The sequence below is a fragment of the Zosterops lateralis genome (genome assembly GCF_965231275.1).
Source record: "Zosterops lateralis genome assembly, chromosome: 7".
Classification (NCBI taxonomy): domain Eukaryota; kingdom Metazoa; phylum Chordata; class Aves; order Passeriformes; family Zosteropidae; genus Zosterops; species Zosterops lateralis.
The window spans coordinates 2,287,634-2,306,462 of record NC_139767.1 but is presented as its reverse complement, the minus strand read 5'-3'; the positions used below and the strand labels follow the sequence as shown (position 1 = coordinate 2,306,462).

The following is an 18,829-nucleotide window of genomic DNA, read 5'->3' as shown; positions in this document are numbered from 1 at the left end:
CTGCTTCACTTGCCCTTAGGCACACCCAAAGCTCACTGTTAAGCCCTGATGGTCTCTAATTCTGCTCTCTTCCTGACCCTTTGTAGGGATGGAGCTTTGCTGTGCTTTCAGGAAGGAATTCTTGAAAGCTTCCAGTATTCCAAGCTGCTTTGCCCTCCATGGCTGTTTGCCACTGAATCCCTCACAGCTGAGTTCAGAGCATACTCAGGTTGGTTCTCCCAAAATCCAGGGGCTTCAGGGTGTTCAGCAAGATCTTCAGCTTCACAGTGGTGTGGAACTGGACCTTCAGCACAGGCACCTTTCCAGCCTGATGTAGCCTCGCTCCTCTGTGTCTCTGCACAAAACACGGCGTGGAAGAGAAGGGCAGCAGGGGCCTGTGTGTCCCAGGGCTCAGGTTTTTACGCCGCTTCAGCGCCACAGAGATGCAGGTAAGGGGGAGAAACCAAACTGTTTATTAATGGAAGGGAAAGTGAAGGGATGACATGGGGGCAAAAAAAAGGGGGATGGGCAGGGTCAGATGGCTGGAGGGAGGGAGCTGTCAACAGGGAGGGAGAAGGCAGGAGCTATGGGAGCTCCCCACAAGCTCATCTGTGCTCAGCATCAGCCGTGTATGGAGTGACACTGTGTTGTGATGTTCTCTTCACTGGCTCCTGTTCTTGGGACACTGGTTCTCCAAATCCAGCAGATGACCTTAATTCTGCACATCTTTGTCCAAAAATTGCTTGAATTTCCAAGTTAGTGGAGGACGGGCTGTCATCTTTGTTCATGGCTTCAAGGGCTGGAAGACAGATGAACTACCATGGTCAGAGCCAGACTTGAGAGGACACCCAGCGCTCTGCTAAAGCCATCCCGCCCAGCTCTCGTCATGGCAACAAGAGAGGAGGGGCCAAGGGGATCAGCCAGAAGATGCTGATGCCCCCGCTCGCGATCCTGAAATCTCTCTGTGCTCTGCCCAAAACACCCCTCGTCCACACAGGGAGCAGAGCACTCCATGGCCTGGCCACGGATTGCAGCTCCTCCCGCCAGCCCCCGCTGACAGCCCGCTGCCCTCACTCACCCTGATTGAGAACGTGAAGCTCTCCTGGTTGCCCCCTCAGGCTCCGCCCGGCGACCCCTGGGAACAAACACAGAGCCTGTCACGGCCCCAGCGGCGCTGCCCGCCCTGTGCCCACAGGGCCTCCTGCCCCGGCAGGGCTCAGCCCGGGCCCTTGCCGCACGCTGCCGCCCAAGGGCACGGCTGCCAGAGGGCGGCAGCAGCCCCGAGGCCGGGCGGGGCTCCACGGCGCCGGGCCCGGATGCCGCAGCAGCAGCCGGAGCAGCAGCCGGGGCCGGGGCCGAGCTGCGGCGGGCCAAGGAGGGAGCCCGGGATCATGACTCACCGATGAACCTGGTGGCCGCCTCTCGCAGGGGCTCCTGTGGGTGCTCCAGGTACGGCAGGGCCCGGCGCAGGTGCTCGGCCGCTCGGCTCCTGTCTTCTGCCAGCTGGAGAGAGCGGCAGGAGGGAAGGCTTGGCGCGGGCTCAGCCCCTCGGCCGGGCTCTCCCTGCGCCCAGCCCCGGCCTCCCCTGCCCGCAGAGCCCTGAGGCCCGGCCAGCAGCCGCTGGCGCCGCCTGTGGAGGGGACACGGGCCCGGGTGCTGCCCGGGGAGCCGCGGTGCCGGCCCACCCCGCAGCCCCGCTGGACCGGGGCTCCATGGACACCCGGCTCGGGCCCACAGGAGCCTGGAGAAGAGCCCGCGCGGCCCAGGGAAGGGAGCGGCATGTGGGGCGCAGGCTGGAGCCCCTGGGTGCAGCACTGGCCAGGGGCCACAGCCTCACACACTGAGCGCCGGGGGCAGGGGGCTTCTCCAGTCTGAGGCTGGGGCTTCTCCAGACCATCCTTACCAGGCATTTGCCAAACTTCATCAGGTTCTCATTCTTAACCGCCTGCTTCAGACTCCTCTTGTTCAGGAACCTGGTTGCCTGAAGCAGTGTGTCCAAAGAGGCCTGGAGAGCAGAAATGCAGAGATGGCTCTGCAGCCCAAGGCACAGGACCCACATATCCCTGTGCCAAGGCCAGCAGGAGGCTGCAACCCGGGTGGCACCAGGGCAGGAGGCAGCTGAGCCCCCTCCCAGAGATGCACCAGCATCACACAAAACCTCACCTTCGCCACACGCTGGTTCTCCTCATGGCAGTGCAAGAAGAGAAGGAGCAGGCTCTGGCTCACAATTCTCTTCAGGGGCTTTTTTCCCTGATCCACTACCAAGTCCATCACCTTTTCAAAAAGTTGAATGGAGAGCAGCTGTACAAGGCTGTTGTCCTGGAGAAAAGGAAGAGGAAAAGGCCTCAGCATGAACTTCTCACGGCTCACCTGAGAAAAAGCCTAAAAATCCACAGGGTACAAAGTTTCTGGGCAGCAGCTAGTGCCCATGGCTAGGGGCACAGAGCCTTACGTGATCAAAGAGTGGTAGGAGTGCCTCAGCCAGCTTTGGAGCAGTGGTGCTGGATATAAGGATATCCTTGTACTGGAGAACATTCGTGAAGACAGAGAGGGAAAGCCTGACCACCTCTCCATCTGCATCACCCAGGACATCCACAAGCCGTTGAGACAGAATGCCCATTCTTCTGGCCTATGTGGGGCACAAGGCTGTGCTGTGAAGCCATGAATAGCTGCACCACCAACACCGCCCTGGCACTGCAATCCCACCCTGCTGCCGCAGGGCTCAGAGGCCAATGGCCTGTCCCAAAGCACTGGGGCAGCTGAGGCAGGAGAGCTGGGAGCAGCTGCCTCAGCTCCTGAAGCCCAGCCAGAACATGGGGCTGCTCTCCCCAGTGCAGCTTCAGACGCTCCCCCTGCTCACCATGGAGGGATCCTTGATGAGCACAACAAGGCCTCTGAGCGCCAGGCGACGCCTCTCCCTGCACTCACTCTGCAGGTACCTGGACATCATCTCCAGAACACTGTCACTACATTCACTCAAGTCCAGGCAATCCAGGCCCTGAAAGGCACAGGGCAGTGACACAGGGCCCGGCCGGCAGGAGCCCAGAACCGCACAGGGCCGGACCCAGGCAGCAGCAGAGGGTGCAGGCACCGTCCCAGGCAAGGGATGTGGCTCCGAGAGGGCAGAGAGCTGGGAGACCGCTGAGTGAGGCAGCGCTGGCCTTCAGGCTCACCTCTACAAGGAATGCCAGGAAAGGCAGATCCCAGCGATGCCCCGCTGTACTGAGTAGCCCAAGCAGGTGGCACGCAACACGGGAACACAAGGGCATCGAGGCACGGTGCATTTCCCTTTCATGAGGAAAAAGGCAACAAGAGCCTGAGGTGGGTGGGGCAGGACTGACTCACAGATGTCCAGTATTTCCCCAGCATCCCATGGAGGGGATGTGGGCATTTTGGCAGGGGGACTCTCCTGGGTACCCTCCTCTCCCAGCCTTTTCCAGTCTGCTCAGCCATCCCTCAGTGATGAGGCCCTCTGGCCCATGACCACAGGGACTGTGGGTGGCACCTTGAGCACAGAGAATATATGCTGGGGACAGAGGAGTGAAGGGGGTCTCACCTGGCCAGCAGACCCACGGCATAGTGCTGGGTGTCAGCACAGAGCATCGTGTCCCAGCCATGCTTGCGTCCCATTTCCATGACCAGATTGTCACACCTCAGTCGGCAGAGCAGAGCCTTCATGGTCTGCACTGCAAAACTGTGTGCAGAGCAGACCCAGGTCATGATGTGATCTCTGGCTCCTGCCCTGGGGATATGGGAGGGATGGGAGGCCTGGGATAGAATACCTGCTGGGGTTTGTGTCAAGGTGGTGTTCTTCCTGGCATTGCCTCCAAAAGGCATCAACCTCCTCAGTTCCATGCACTGTGCTGTCAAAAATTTGAACTAACAGAGCCACAAGCAGGTGGGGCGCATAACTGTTCATTGCCTCATGGCACTTGGGCACCTGGTTAATCACCCAGAGCACCAGAGTTGCCTGCAAAAGAAGCAGCCCAAGAGAGCACTCAGTGCCGATGTGTCCATGTGGCAGGGCCCCAGGGGAGATGCCGGGGGAGCAGCGGGCCTGGTGCCCCCTGAGCCTGCCCTTAGCCCAGGTTTCAGCCCAGCGCCTGAGGCAGGAAGAGGATGGAGAGCTGCTGGAGAGGCAACCTGGGGGCAAGCAAAGGCCCAGAAACTCACAGCCAGGGCAAAGACATTTGTGTCATCCCCATCAGAGGTAAACATGCTGTGCAGAGGCCAATCCTCCATCACACTGAGCAGTGTTGGCAGCACCTTCTCTACTGTGGGACTTGATGAGGCTATGGTTCTCCACATCATCGCAGCAGCTCTGTGGGATCAGAGCTCTGTGTCAGGGGCGTCTCAGTCACACTGCCATGCCCTGTGCAGCTCTGGGGGCCCAGGTGACAGAGCCCCGGTGCCCTGAAGGGCAGGGAGGGAGCATGGCAGCAGGCTCGGGAAACAGAGGGGCCCAAGGGTCCTGGACCTCTCTGCCTGTGTGGCAGAGCCCATTGCACAGGCCATGCAGGGCCATGGCCCTAAAGGCTGGTGAGCCCTGAACTCTCAAGGCAGGTGGGCCCTGTACCTGTCACATGTTGGGGCACAGCGCAGGAGGGTCAGCACCACGCCAGGAGGGTGTTCATCTGCCATCCTCAGAATGTTCATGAATAGCCTGACGTCAGCACTCACAGGGGACCCAAGTCTCTCATGCATGATCCTCACCATTGCTGGCACCTGCAAGAGGCATGGGGAAAACTTGGAGTGCTCCCTGAGGGAGGAGGTTCTACAGCTTCCCCCAAGAAGTGCTTCCCTTCCTGCCACATTGTGCTGGCCTCAGAGGCTGAGGCGGCCAAGGAGACATGGCTTGATGGCCGCATGATCTTGAGAGGCCTCATATGTGGGCACTGTCTGGTTATTACGTCTGACAAGAAACATGATTATCCATGAATAATAAATTGTGAGCATAAATGGTAGTTAAAGTGGGGGTAGTGTCAGTGTTTCTTATGACCTGAGTCATTCAGGTGTCTGAACTGGCCTCATTTATTACCTGGTCTGCCTTCACTACATAGTTACTCATTTCTGCGCATTCAATTGATGCTGTGCTAACATCAGTTGGCTTGGAGCCAAATTTGTCTGCACCCTCTGTATCAGTGCTGGTCTTTCCAGGCCGCAAGAACTTTGGAAAAATCTGCAGAAGAGCAGGGAAGAGAGACATGTTCCATGGAGTGCTCCAAGTGTAGTCCTTGGCTAAGCAGTGACAGCAGGCCCAGCCCAGGTAGGGATGGCTTCAGGTACCTTCAGTGTCCTGCTGGACTGGCCAGGGTCCTGCTCTTGTGTCTGCTTCTTCCCTGCATGTGGCAAAGAGCGAGAGCAGCCAGAGCTGAAGGGCTGCAGGAGAGGCTGGAGAACATAGCCCAGCCCTGTCCTCCCCAGGCTGGGACAGCCCTGGGATGTGGTGGGGAATGGAGAATGGCCACTGTGGGGAGCACCCCAGCCCCTCTTCCATCCTGTCCCTGGGCATGTCCACAGCAGGTGGGTTGGGATGGGGCCAAGCTGGCTGCAGCCATCAGACCTGTGGTCCAGCTCTGCCACTCACCGTCCCTCACTGGCTGGAACTGTGATGCCCCTTTAGGCTGTTTTGCTGAAGCAGCTGAAGAGTCTTTGTTTTTATTCTTCCTGAACAGGCCTTGGCGTTTTTCTTCCATCTCAAAATCTGGCATTGAGGGCACCTGCAAAAGAAAAGCCTTGGAAGAACTCCGAGTCCAAGTCCCGCAGTCTGCCCTCGAGAGCACCTCCAGAAGGGAAGTCTTGAGAAGGCCACAGGTCACCAAGTCCTGTGGTCTGCCCTCGAGGTCACCTGCAGCAGTAAGGTCAAGGAAAAACTTGGGGTCGGTAATGGACAAGTGTGCTGTGGGGGGGCTCCTCACGACACGGCTCTATCCCGTCCTGTCCCGTCCTGTCCCGTCGTGTGCTCCGAGCACTGTGGTGTGGCTGCGTCACCGCCAGCACCTATGTCACCACGTGTCATAAAGAGTCCTCTGACACCCTGTCCCACTCCATGCTACAGTGACCACGCTGCTGCATCGTGTCACAAAGGGCCCTTACACACACTGCCACCTGCCCTGGGGCTGCCCCCAGCCCAGCCAAAGTGGCCCAGCTTGGAAGGAATCCCTCGGCCTAAGACAGCCCTAAGAAAGGATCTTTCAGAATGGCTCAAACCATGGGCAAACGCTGCCCTGCTCTGCGGGCTCAGGGCAGCAGAAGGAGCCCCCAGGGCTCCCCGCCCAAGAGACCTGGCACCCCCTGAGCCCTGGCAGTGCTGGTGTCATCTCCTGCCCCAGAGACCTGTGCCCCAGGGGGCTTCTTTGCCACAGGGCAGCCAAAGCCAATGTGCATTGGGGGCTGTGCTCCTTCCTACAGGGGATGTTGGCAGGACCACCTGGAGCTACTGCTGGCAACACTTGGTCTCTGTCAGAAGCTGTTACTCCATGCTGGAATGATTTTCTCACTGAAGTCATTTCCTGCAGCACAAAATCACTCTGGCATTGAAGGTACAGAAGGATCTGGCATTTCAGAATACTCAATTCAGAAAAGCTTTACTTCCCATTACTCAACTCAAGTAGTTCCAAAAAGTTGCAGACTTCCTAAATTAATGGGAATGGCCTGAGAACCTGAGAGATTTGAAAGGTTCCTTCCCATCTCAAAGCATCAACACATTTGCCTTAAGGTCATCCATTGAATGTCACTTTACAAAACATAAGACTACACAGAGGCAAACAAAGGCCTTGCTTTGGTTTCAAACATTCTTCTATGAAGGGATGAGAAGAACCTAATTCTCTTAAGGAATAAAAGCTCTCCAGGAATGAAAGTCCACTCAGTGTTACAAAAGTAGCCCAAACAAATGAGTAGATTTCAAAAGGGCTAATCCTCCCCCTGCCACCGATATCTAAGAGGCCAATAAAATACAGCTCTCCCCATTTCTCTGCAAGAGTAGCAGAACCACTAAAAGAAAAAGTCCCAGCTGTTCCTTCTGCCCTCCATAACCAAAGCTGTGCTAAACCACAGATGCTGCCTTCAAACTGACTCCAATTCCAACCTAGACCTCTCCCCTTCCAGACAACTCCTTCCCCAACACACCCACCAACACCAACCCCAGGTCAACACCCCGCCAGGACCCCCAGCCCTAACCCTAACACTACCCCATCCCTCCGCAGAGCTTTCCCACCCTCCAGCAGACCCCGTGGTTCCCTGCACGTGCTGTGGGATGGCACTCAGGAGGATGTGCTCCAAGGCCTTCCCTGCCAGACCTACGGTTCCTGGATCATCCTTCCCAGCAACTCTTCTTGTGCACAGCTGATCCATTTGCACATTTGCCCTTAGCTCGGACTTGTCCACTTAACCAGGACTTCTGGTAAGGGATGGAGATCAGCCTGGCAAGCTCCTTCTCCAGCTCCCTCGGTACTCTTGAGGGAGGTAGAACATGCCACAGGAAAGCAACTAATGCCAAAAGATGTGGGCGGCATCAGGCACATTTAGTAATGAAACAAGGCCTTTGTTTGAAGTAAGTAAGCACAAGCAATTTAAAGAAGTAAAGGATACTTAGCACAGATATCCAGAAGGACTTAGCACCAGTTAGCATTAAAAAAACCTGGCAGGCCTAATTGACATGAGAGTGACTTGACAAAAAGCTTTAGACATAGCCTACCAGAAGACCTAAGGGCGGGCACAGAATTAGCCCTGTGCAAGGAAGGGATGAGGAAGAGGAGCCGCTTTGGTGTGCTGAGACCGATCCCGGCCAGCAGGTGGACATTAGCTTCAAGACTAGGAATCTGACACAATGTATTTCTTTCTAACCCCCTGCCTATCGCATCACCTCAGCAGTGTAAAGATGGATGGCATTTTGGATCGAATTCCTACATAAACCCACAAATTCAGAAGTGGCAGAGAAGCGTTTTAGTGGGGTACAGACCCCTACCCACCTGCCACTTAAATAAAAGAGCCCTTGGTGGACAATGCATTTGTCTGCTGATTTCTTTGAATTATAGAGACCCCTCAGGACTGCTGTAACCTGAGGGAACACCCTTGGCCTTGACCTGCAGGCACCTGCACAAACTTCAAATCAGCTGCCTCAGCTTCCAGGACCCCTCTGGGCCAGCATCCTGACGTGGATGCAGGACTGCTGCGAGGCACTGCTGGTACCCAGCGGGACAGTACGGGCTGTCTCGTGTCCACGGAGCACCCCCTGACACAGCCAGGCCCATCCCGAAAGCAGACAAGGCTCACGTATCAGCAGAGAGGAGCAAGGAGCACTGGGCTCCTCTCAGGCTGTCTCAGCTGGGCCTGCTCCACAACACACCCCCATTTTAAGGCCTGCTAATGCCCAGCTGCCAGAAATGCCTGCCTTGCTCTCTCCAAGATGCACAGAAAGAGCCAATGAGCAGGGTGCCTTGGGAGGCAAACCTTCCCAAGCCTTTTCTGAGGCCGGGAAGACCAACATCAGCCAAGACTCTCTGTGCTGCCTGGCCCACACAGCCCAGCTCGGTGCTGGCCCTCTGGGCCGGAGCAGCTTCCAGCAAGCAAGAGGCAAATGCATATTGCCAAGAGTTGGAACACAGCAGACAGGTAAGGTGTGAGACGTGTGTGCGTGAAGGCCTTTGAATTCACAGCTCTCAAAGACAGCTTTGGGGCTTGCAGCTGGACAGAGATGCTCCTGCTCACTCCTCTGTCCAAAGGGGGGTAACACACCCTGATGCAGGTGCCTGGCTTGGTCTCTGCAGGTCCAGGTGGATTCCAAACCTGCTCTTCACAGCCTTCTCCCTTGCCTTGCCCATCTGCCAAGTGCAATGCGCCTCAAGGACCACGGAGAGCTAAAGGGGGACACTTGCACCTTCCTCACTGAGAGCTCCTTGGAAAGTGCTTTTCTTGGGGATCAAGCCTCTTTCCCCCAGAGGCTTTGTAGCTTTCCTGGGGAACACCAACACACTCTTAAGAAACCCTGGCAAGGCTGAATTCCTTCCCATCCTTTCTAGACAGGCACTCCAGCTCTGGCTCAGATTCCCCCCAGTGGGATTCCAGGTGGAGGTCCAGGTGTGCAGCCCCAGGCCCTCTACAAACACAAGCTGCCCGCTGCCCCTTCACCTGCCTCAACTCCTGCCTGTGGTCACAGCAGCAAAACCAGGCTGTTCCTGGCCAGAGAGCAGAGCCCTGTTCCAACAGAACGCTCTTGCCAGCACCTTCCAGGACTCTCCGCTGTGCAGGCAGCACTTTTCATGCCGGCTCTCCACAGCCTTTGGAACACAGAGCACAACCTGGCTGGCGCTGCCATCAGCACACCCCAAACACAGGCGCAGGAAGGAGAAGCAGGGGCTGGTTTGTGGCCATGCCCAAGAGAGACTGGAAGGGTGCCCTCCCTCCGGTCTCACTTGGGTGGCTTTCTGACTGGGTCTGAGGCAGGGGCTGCTATTCCTCAGTTGTGGGGCCCAGAACCGCAGCCGGGATCCCGGCACTGCCTGACAGCGCTGCGGGCGTTGGCACGGTCGCGCCTCCGAGTCTCGGCCACCGTGCTGCTGCTTCACTTGCCCTTAGGCACACCCAAAGCTCGGTGTTTAGTTGTCAGGAATGCTTGTGAACAAAAAATTGGAAACGTACTTGTGATTGCAAAACAAGTTTTCTTTGATTAGTTGCTGATGCAACAAATACATCCCAACCGCTGGACTGCTGAAAAGCTGCTGAGTGATGGCAGGAGAAGGAACATGATGCTCAGGTGGGAGATGCAGGCAGGCCATCCAACTTCAGGGCAGCCCCTGCATCAGAAGAGCGTGAATTTAGTCCTTCTTGCCACTCCACCCCAGAACCAGGCTTCATAGCTCCTCCTCTGGACTGCAGCTTTTCCACTTACATCATCATCTCACACATGGCCAGAGCAGGAGATGATAAGCAAAGGCTTACAATGATACCACCTCCATAGCAACAACAGCTCCATTTTGTCCTGTTCTTCTTTCACAGCTTGACTGCTCATTGATTGACCAATTCATTGCTTCTCTTAAGGGTCCAATTCTCATCAATTAAACCATAAGGTTTCTCTCCTTGTCTGTTCTTCATCATCTTGTTTACATGCACAACAGCGGACCAAATACGGCAGGGCCTTAGACACCACTTTGGTCCCTGACACACAGGCCCCTTGTCCCACTACTGCCCTTCAGGGTGTTCAGCAAGACCTTCAGCTCCACAGTGGTGTGGAACTGGACCTTCAGCACAGGCACCTTTCCAGCCTGATGTGGCCTCACTCCTCTGGGTCTCTGCACAAAACACAGTGCGGAAGAGAAGGGCAGCAGGGGCCTGTGTGTCCCAGGGCTCAGGTTTTTACGCTGCCTCAGCTCCACAGAGATGCAGATAAAGTGAAGAAAACAAACTGTTTATTAATAAAAGGCAAAGCAAAGGGATGAGCTGGAAGGGAAAAAAAGAGGATGGGCAGGGTCTGAGAACTTGGGCTAAGGAGCTGTCAAAAGGGAGGGAGAGGGCTGAAGCAACGCCAGCGTCCCACAGGCTCAGCTGTGCCAATCAGCAGCTGTGCCTGGAGCTGCAGCGGCACTGGGAGGTGCTGTCCTCTTCAGTGTCTGCTGGTGCTGTTCTTGGGACACTGCTTCACTCCATCCTGAAGAGGAATCCAGTTCTTCAGCTCTTCTGCCAAACTGGGCTTGAAAGGCAGAGCAGAGAGGAAGAGAACTACAGTCAGGGCACACATCTGTGGGAATCCTAGGAGACCCTCCTGACAAGGGCATCCCTCTCGGCTCTTGCAATGACCACAAGATGGAGAGGCCAATGGGATGAGCCAGAAGGTGCTGACCTGAATCCTCCCCGTGTCCCTGAAATCCCTCTGTGCTCTGCCCACACCAGCCCTCGTCCACACAGCGAGCAAAGTCCTCCATAGCCGGGCCAGGGATTGCAGCTCCTCCCTGCCAGATCCCACTGCCAGCCCACTGCCATCACTCACCTTCATTGAGGACCTGGAGCTCTTCCTGCTGCCCTCTGACGAGTACCCTGGCGTAGCCTGGGAACAAACACAGAGCCTGTCACGGCCCCAGCGGCGCTGCCCGCCCTGTGGCCACAGGGCCTCCTGCCCCGGCAGGGCTCAGCCCGGGCCCTTGCCGCACGCTGCCGCCCAAGGGCACGGCTGCCAGAGGGCGGCAGCAGCCCCGAGGCCGGGCGGGGCTCCACGGCGCCGGGCCCGGATGCCGCAGCAGCAGCCGGAGCAGCAGCCGGGGCCGGGGCCGAGCTGCGGCGGGCCGGGGAGGGAGCTCGGGATCATGACTCACCGATGAACCTGGTGGCCGCCTCTCGCAGGGGCTCCTGTGGGTGCTCCAGGTACGGCAGGGCCCGGCGCAGGTGCTCTTCCGCTCGGCTCCTGTCTTCTGCCAGCTGGAGAGAGCGGCAGGAGGGAAGGCTTGGCGCGGGCTCAGCCCCTCGGCCGGGCTCTCCCTGCGCCCAGCCCCGGCCTCCCCTGCCCGCAGAGCCCTGAGGCCCGGCCAGCAGCCGCCGGCGCCGGGCTCTGCAGGGGGCACAGGGCCGGGTGCTGCCCGGGGAGCCGCGGTGCCGCCCCGCCCCGCCGGGCCGGGGCTCCATGGACACCCGGCTCGGGACCACAGGAGCCTGGAGAAGAGCCCGCGCGGCCCAGGGAAGGGAGCGGCGTGTGGGGCGCAGGCTGGAGCCCCTGGGTGCAGCACTGGCCAGGGGCCACGGCTGAGCACCAGGGGTAGGGGGCTTCTCCAGTCTGGGGCTCAGGCTTCTCCAGACCATCCTTACCAGACACTCAGCAATTTTCAATGTCTGCTCTGTCTTCAGCGCCTCCTGGAGATCCGTCCTCTTTAAGAACTCAGCTGCACAATACAGCGTTTCCCGAGAGGCCTGGAGAGCAGCAGAAATGCAGAGATGGCTCTGCAGCCCAAGGCACAGGACTCCTGTCCCTGTGCCAAGGCCTGGAGAAGGCTGCAGCCTGGAAGGCACCGGGGTAGGAGGCATCTGAGCCCCCTCCCAGAGATGCACCCGCATCGTAAAAAACCTCACCTTCGCAACCCGCTGGTTCTCTTCATGGCTGTGCAAAAAGAGCGTGAGCAGGCTTTGGCTTACAATTCTCCCCATGGTCTTTTTTCCGTCATCCAGTACCATCTCCATCACCTTTTGAAGAAGTTGAATGGAGAGGAGCTGTACATGGCTGTTGTCCTGGTAGAAAGGAGGGGGAAAAGACCTAAGCACCAACTTTCTCAGCCCACATAGGAAAAGGAGTGAAAATCCACTGAGCAAAATGTTTCTGCGCAGCAGCCAGTGCCTGTGGCTGGGGGCAAAAAAGCCTTACATTTTCAAAGAGTGGCAGCAGTGGCTTGGCCAGCTTCAGGGCGGAAGTGCTAGATATAATGAGACGTTTTTTCTGGAATATATTCATGAACACAGAGAGAGACATGCCAACGATGTCTCCATCTGCATCCCCCAGCAGATCCAGAAAACTTCGAGACAAGCTGCGCATAGGTCTGGCCTGTGGGAAACACAAGGCTGTGCTGTGAAGCCATGAACAGCTGCACTGCCAACAGTGCTCTGCACCGCAACCCCAGCCTGCTGCCGCAGAGCCCAGAGGCCAACGGCCTGTCCCAAAGCACTGGGGCAGCTGAGACAGGAGAGCTGGGAGCAGCTGCCTCAGCTCCTGAAGCCCAGCCAGCCCATGGGGCTGCTCTCCCCAATGCAGCCTCAGCCGCTGCCCCCTGCTCACCATGGAGGGATCCTTGCTGAGCACCACAAGGCCTCTGAGCGCCAGACGACGCCTCTGCCTGCACTCATTCTTGAGGTACCACGACATGACCCTCAGGACTATGTCACAGCACTTAGTCACATCCAAGCACTCGAGGACCTGAAAGGCACAGGGCAGTGACACAGGGCCCAGCCACCAGGAGCCCAGAACCGCACAGGGCCGGCCCCAGGCAGCAGCACAGGACACAGGCGCTGTCCCAGGCAAGGGATGTGGCTATGAGAGGGCAGAGAGCTGGTAGACCGCTGAGTGAGGCAGCGCTGGCCTTCAGGCTCACCTCTACAAGGAATGCCAGTAAAGGCAGATCCCAGCTTGGCTGCTCCTTGCTGAGCCTCAGGGCAAGGTGGTATGCAACATGGGAACACAAGGAGCTCCAGTAATGGCGCATCTCCCTGTCAGGGGCAAAAAGGGACCAAGACCCTGAGGTGGGCAAGGAAATCCTTTCTCAGCACTGACTCACATATGTCCAGTCTTTCCAGAGCATCCCTGGAGAGGATGTGGGCATTTTGGCAGGTGGACTCTCCTGGGTACCCTCCTCTCCCAGCCTTTTCCAGTCTGCTCAGCCATCCCTCGGTGATGAGGCCCTCTGGCCCATGACCACAGGGACTGTGGGTGGCACCTTGAGCACAGAGAATATATGCTGGGGACAGAGGGGTGAAGGAGGTCTCACCTGGCCAGCAGACCCACGGCATAGTGCTGGGTGTCAGCACAGAGCATCGTGTCCCAGCCACGCTTGCGCTCCATCGCCATCAACTCAATATCACAATCCAGACAGCAGAGCAGAGCCTTCATGGCCTGCACTGCAAACCTGTGTGCAGAGCAAAGCCAGGTCACACTGGGAGCACTGGCCACAAGGGTATGGGGAGGACAGGAGGATGGAGACCTGTTGGGGTTGCAGGGAAGGCGATGTTCCTTCTGGCATGCTCTCCAGAAGTGATTAACTTCCTGTGGCATCTGCTGTGTGGTGATGGCAACATGGCAGAGGAGAGCCGTAAAGAGAGGGTAGGAAGCATGCATCATTGCCTCATGCTGCTGAGGCACCTGGAGAATAACCCAGAGCACCAGAGCTGCCTGCGAAAGAAGCAGCCCAAAAGAGCACTCAGTGCCGAAGTGTCCATGTGACAGGGCCCCAGGAGAGATGCTGGGGGAGCAACAGGCCTGGTGCCCCCGAGCCTGCCTTTAGCCCAGGTTTCAGCCCAGCGCCTGAGGCAGGGAGAGGATGGAGAGCTGCTGGAGAGGCAACCTGGGGACAAGGAAAGGCTCAGAAACTCACAGCCAGGGCAAAAACATCCTTGTTGTCCCCATCGGAGGTGCTCATCCTGTACACTGGCCAGTGTTCCATTACACAAACCAGTGTTGGCAGCACCTTCTCCATTGCTGGTCCTGATGAGCCTATGGCTCTCCACATCATAGCAGCAGCTCTATGGGATCAGAGCTCTGTGTCAGGGGTGTCTCAGTCACACTGCCATGCGCTGTGCAGCTCTGGAGGCCCAGGTGACAGAGCCCCGGTGCCCTGAAGGGCAGGGAAGGAGCATGGCAGCAGGCTCGGGAAAGAGAGGGGCAAGAGGGTCCTGGACCTCCCTGCCTGTGTGGCAGAGCCCATTGCACAGGCCGTGCAGGGCCATGGCCCTAAAGGCTGGTGAGCCCTGAGCTCTCAAGGCAGGTGGGCCCCATACCTGTCACACGTTGGGGCAAAGCACAGGAGGGTCAGCACCACGTCATCTGGGTGTTCTTCAGCCAACCTCACAATGTCAATTTGCATCCTGGCATCCACAGTGAGACGGGATTCTAGTCTCTGGTGAATATTCCTTACAATGGCTGGCACCTGCAAGAGGCATGAGGAAGACTTGGAGCTCTGTCCAAGGGAGCAACCTCTCCAGCTTCTTCTGAGAAGTGCTTCCCTTCCTGCCACACTGTGTTGGCTTCAAAGGCTGAGGGGGCCCAGCGGCTTTAGGGGACACATGATCCTGGGAGGCCTCCAGCCCTGGCCCAGGCTGTTTACCTCCTGCACAGAAGAAATACCACTCTTCTGGAAAAAATCCATAGTGGGAGCAGGAATCACAGTAGGAGTGGCTGCTGTGCCAGTATCTCTGATGCCCTGAGTCTCTCCAGTGTTGGCGATTGTGATGACCACATACCCAGCCACTGCCATATCAACCTCTGCCCTGTGATCATTCAGTGCAGTATCAGAGTCTTTTGAGGGCTCAGCCGAATCTGTACAGACATCAGGCTGTGCCTGGAGCTCAGTCAGCCCGCAGTCAGGCTCAGCTGTGCCCTCAGTTGCAGTGGTCCTGGTCTTTCTACGCCGAATGCGCAGGAACTTCTGAAACATCTGCGGGACAAGAAAGGACAGGGAAGAGAGACATGTTCCATGGAGTGCTCCAAGCATGGTGCTGGGCTGAGCAGTGACAGCAGGCCCAGCCCAGGCAGGGACAGTTGCAGGTACCTTCAGTGTCCTGCGGAAGCGGCCACGGCTGGGCTGCTGCTCTTGTGTGCGGTCTGTGGCTACATCTGGCAAAGAGCGAGAGCAGCCAGAGCTGAGGGGCTGTGGGAGAGGCCCGAGAACACAGCCCTGCCCTGTCCTCCCCAGGCTGGGACTGCCCCGGGATGCCCCAGGGGATGGAGCAAGGGCACTGCGGGGTTCAGCCCCAGCCCCTCTTCCATCCTGTCCCTGGGCATGTCCACAGCAGGTGGGATGGGATGGGATGGGATGGGATGGGATGGGATGGGATGGGATGGGATGGGATGGGATGGGATGGGATGGGATGGGATGGGGCCAAGCTGGCTGCAGCCATCAGCCCTGTGGCCCAGTTCTGCCACTCACCATCCTGCAGTGGCTGGAACTGCTCCAGCTCTTCAGGCTCTTGTGCTGGGGCAGTTCCAAGGCCTTTCTTTCTATTCCTCCTGAACACTTTGGACAGGCCAAGAAATCTGCCTGCCATTCTACAGCACCTTCAAGAGAGATGCCTCGAGAAAGCCCTGGGTCAACAAATTGTGCCTTGAAAGCACCTGTGACAAAGAAGTCTCAGGAAGGATGCAGGACAAGAAGTCCTGTACTCTGGTCTTGAGGTCTCCTGCCACAATGACAGGAGATTCCCCTCTTAGAGGATTCAGGTCACCAAATCCCACAGTCTGGCCTGGAGGGCACAGGCCACAGGGATGGGAGATGCCTTGGAAAACCTCCGAGTCACCAAGTCTTGCAGTCTGGCCGTGAGGTCAGCTGCACCAGTCACTCCTGGGAAACGCTCTGGGTCAGGCACAAACGAGTGTGCTGTGTGGGGGCTCCTCACAGCACCGCTCTGGCGCGTCCTGTCCCGTCGCCTTCTCCAAGGAATGTGGCGTGGCAGCGTTGTTGCCAGCACCTATGTCACCACATGTCACAAAGAATCCTCTGACACCCCGTCCCACTCCATGCCACCGTGACCACGCTGCTGCACTGTGTCACAAAGGGCTAACAGACACACAGACACCTGGCCAGGGGCCGTCCCCAGCCCAGCCAAAGTGGCCCAGGTTGGAAGGAATCCCTCAGCCCAAGTGTCTAGGACAGCCCTAAGTTCCTAAGACAGGACGTTTGGGAACAGTTCAAGCCATGGGCAAACGCTGCCCTGCTCTGGGGGCTCAGGGCAGCAGAAGGAGCCCCCAGGGCTGCCAACGCAGCTGCAGCGGGAAGGGCACAGGGCCTTGCACAGAAGCTGGCACGACCTCCTTGGGACACGTCCCACCTGGTGGCCATCCCAAACCCGCCGGTTTGACACAGCCAGGGAACATGTGGGACAGGGCATGAGTGCTGCTCTGACCCCCGGGGCCAGGGTAGCACTGAAATCAGCAGGTGTGACAGAGTCCTCGCCCAAGCAGACCTGCCACCTCCACTGAGCCCTGTCTCGTGTCCACGGAGCACCCCCTGACAGCTCTCAAAGACAGCTTTGGGGCTCGCAGCTGGACAGAGATGCTCCTGCTCACTCCTCTGTCCAAAGGAGGGTGTTATAAAAAAATTAACCAATTTAATAATTTAAGAGAAATTATTAAATATTCAAAGTATAAGTTTTGGAAAAGCCACAAGCAAACGCGGTGCCGAGCTGGGTGATCAACACTGAGTGAACCAGATTTAAATTCTTTTGCTTCAAATCCCTGTGGTTCACCCTTCCTGCTTTCGTAGGGTCCTGTTTTATAATTTTTCCAGCTGAGCGGGGGATCTTCTCACTCCTCTGTTGATCTTGTTCTTTTAGCACACTCATGTATTTTTCTTTTCTTGCTGATGGTCTGACGAAAAGTTTCCCAGAATGGGTGAATAATTAATTTCTTTACTGAAATTCTGTTCAGGAATAAACATCTTTGGTGTTTCTCCAAATATGTAGCTTTCCTGGGGAACACCAACACACTCTTAAGAAACCCTGGCAAGGCTGAATTCCTTCCCGTCCTTTCTGGACCGGCACTCCAGCTCTGGCTCAGATTCCCCCCAGTGGGATTCCAGGTGGAGGTCCAGGCGTGCAGCCCCAGGCCCTCTACAAACACAAACTGCCCGGTGCCTCTTCTCCTGCCTCAACTCCTGCCTGTGGTCACAGCAGCAAAACCAGGCTGTTCCCGGCCAGAGAACAGAGCCCTGTTCCCACAGGACGCTCTTGCCAGCACCTTCCAGGACTCTCTGCTGTGCAGGCAGCACTTTTCATGCCGGCTCTCCACAGCCTTTGGAACACAGAGCACAACCTGGCTGGCGCTGCCATCAGCACACCCCAAACACAGGCGCAGGAAGGAGAAGCAGGGGCTGGTTTGTGGCCATGCCCAAGAGAGACTGGAAGGGTGCCCTCCCTCCGGTCTCACTTGGGTGGCTTTCTGACTGGGTCTGAGGCAGGGGCTGCTATTCCTCAGTTGTGGGGCCCAGAACCGCAGCCGGGATCCCGGCACTGCCTGACAGCGCTGCGGGTGTTGGCACGGTCGCGCCTCCGAGTCTCGGCCACCGTGCTGCTGCTTCACTTGCCCTTAGGCACACCCAAAGCTCACTGTTAAGCCCTGATGATCTCTGCTCCTGCCCTTTTCCTGAGCCTTTGTAGGGATCCAGCATTGCTGTGCTTTCCAGAAGGTATTCTTGAAAGCTTCCAGCATTCCAAGCTCCTTTGTCCTCTGTGCATTCATGCCATGGAATCCCTCACAGTTGGGTTCAGAGCATACTCAGGTTGGTTCTTCCAAAATCCAGGGGCTTCAGGATGCTCAGCAAGAATTTTAACTCCACAGTGTTGTGGCACTGGACCTTCAGCTCCGGGACCTTTCCAGCCTGATCTGCCCTCATTCCTCTGTGTCTCTGCACAAAACGTGGCATGGAATAGAACAGCAGCAGGGGTCTGTGTGTCCCAGCACTCTGGATTTACACCGCTTCAGCTCCACAGAGAAGCAGGTCAAGTGAAGAAGCCAAATTGTTTTGTAATGGAAGGTGAAGCAAAGGGATGAGACAGTCAGGGTCTGAGGGCTAGTGGGAGGGAGCTGTCAAAAGGGAGGGAGAAGGCTGGAGCTGTGGGAACTTCCCACAGGCTCAGCTGTGCCAATCATCAGCTGTTCCTGGAGCTCCAGCTGCTCTCCTATGGTCTCTAGGTGGTCTCCTCTTCAATGATATCTTTATGACTTTTAGTCAGGCTCTCTTCATTGACAGTTCCTGACCAATAAAGAAGGATCAGGAGGACGGGAAGGCCTGTCTCTGCTCCACTCCTGTGTCACCCTCAGTGGCTTCATGACTGCCCTGCTCATGCAGCACTCTAAAAGAGCTTTAATCACTACCACCCTGGGTGTGCATGTGCCCTGGACTGATCAAGGCATCTTTATAAAGACACCTCTGTCTGAGAAGCGTCACGGCACCTCAGGCATCACCGGGCGGTCCGCGACAAGTGGCATCCGAATGTGGGGCAGACACTCAGTCTCCCCTGAAGAGGAGGGTCCAGCAGGCTCCAGCCACTGGAAGGAAGAATCGCTCTTCAGACGTCCACTTCCTCCACGTCTCCATTTGTTTTAGCAGGTGCTACCCTCACGGCATTGACCACGACTCCTCAGCTCAACCAGACAAGGGCCTGTCGGCCA

General features: G+C 57.2%; 1 protein-coding gene across 1 annotated transcript; it reads right to left on the bottom strand.

Moving 5' to 3' along the window:
- Positions 1-540: 540 nt before the first annotated feature.
- LOC310911376 (maestro heat-like repeat-containing protein family member 7) lies at positions 541-5,675 on the bottom strand (the record flags this gene model as incomplete). The annotated part of the gene is made up of 15 exons (XM_083864854.1): positions 541-778; positions 1,058-1,114; positions 1,380-1,482; positions 1,883-1,984; positions 2,143-2,298; positions 2,432-2,608; positions 2,840-2,977; positions 3,153-3,267; positions 3,536-3,673; positions 3,762-3,949; positions 4,153-4,300; positions 4,556-4,704; positions 5,018-5,158; positions 5,266-5,318; positions 5,567-5,675. 15 exons carry the CDS (start codon positions 5,673-5,675, stop codon positions 585-587), a joined length of 1,968 nt encoding a protein of 655 aa, XP_083720980.1. The 3' UTR covers positions 541-584.
- Between the last annotated feature and the right edge of the window lie 13,154 nt (positions 5,676-18,829).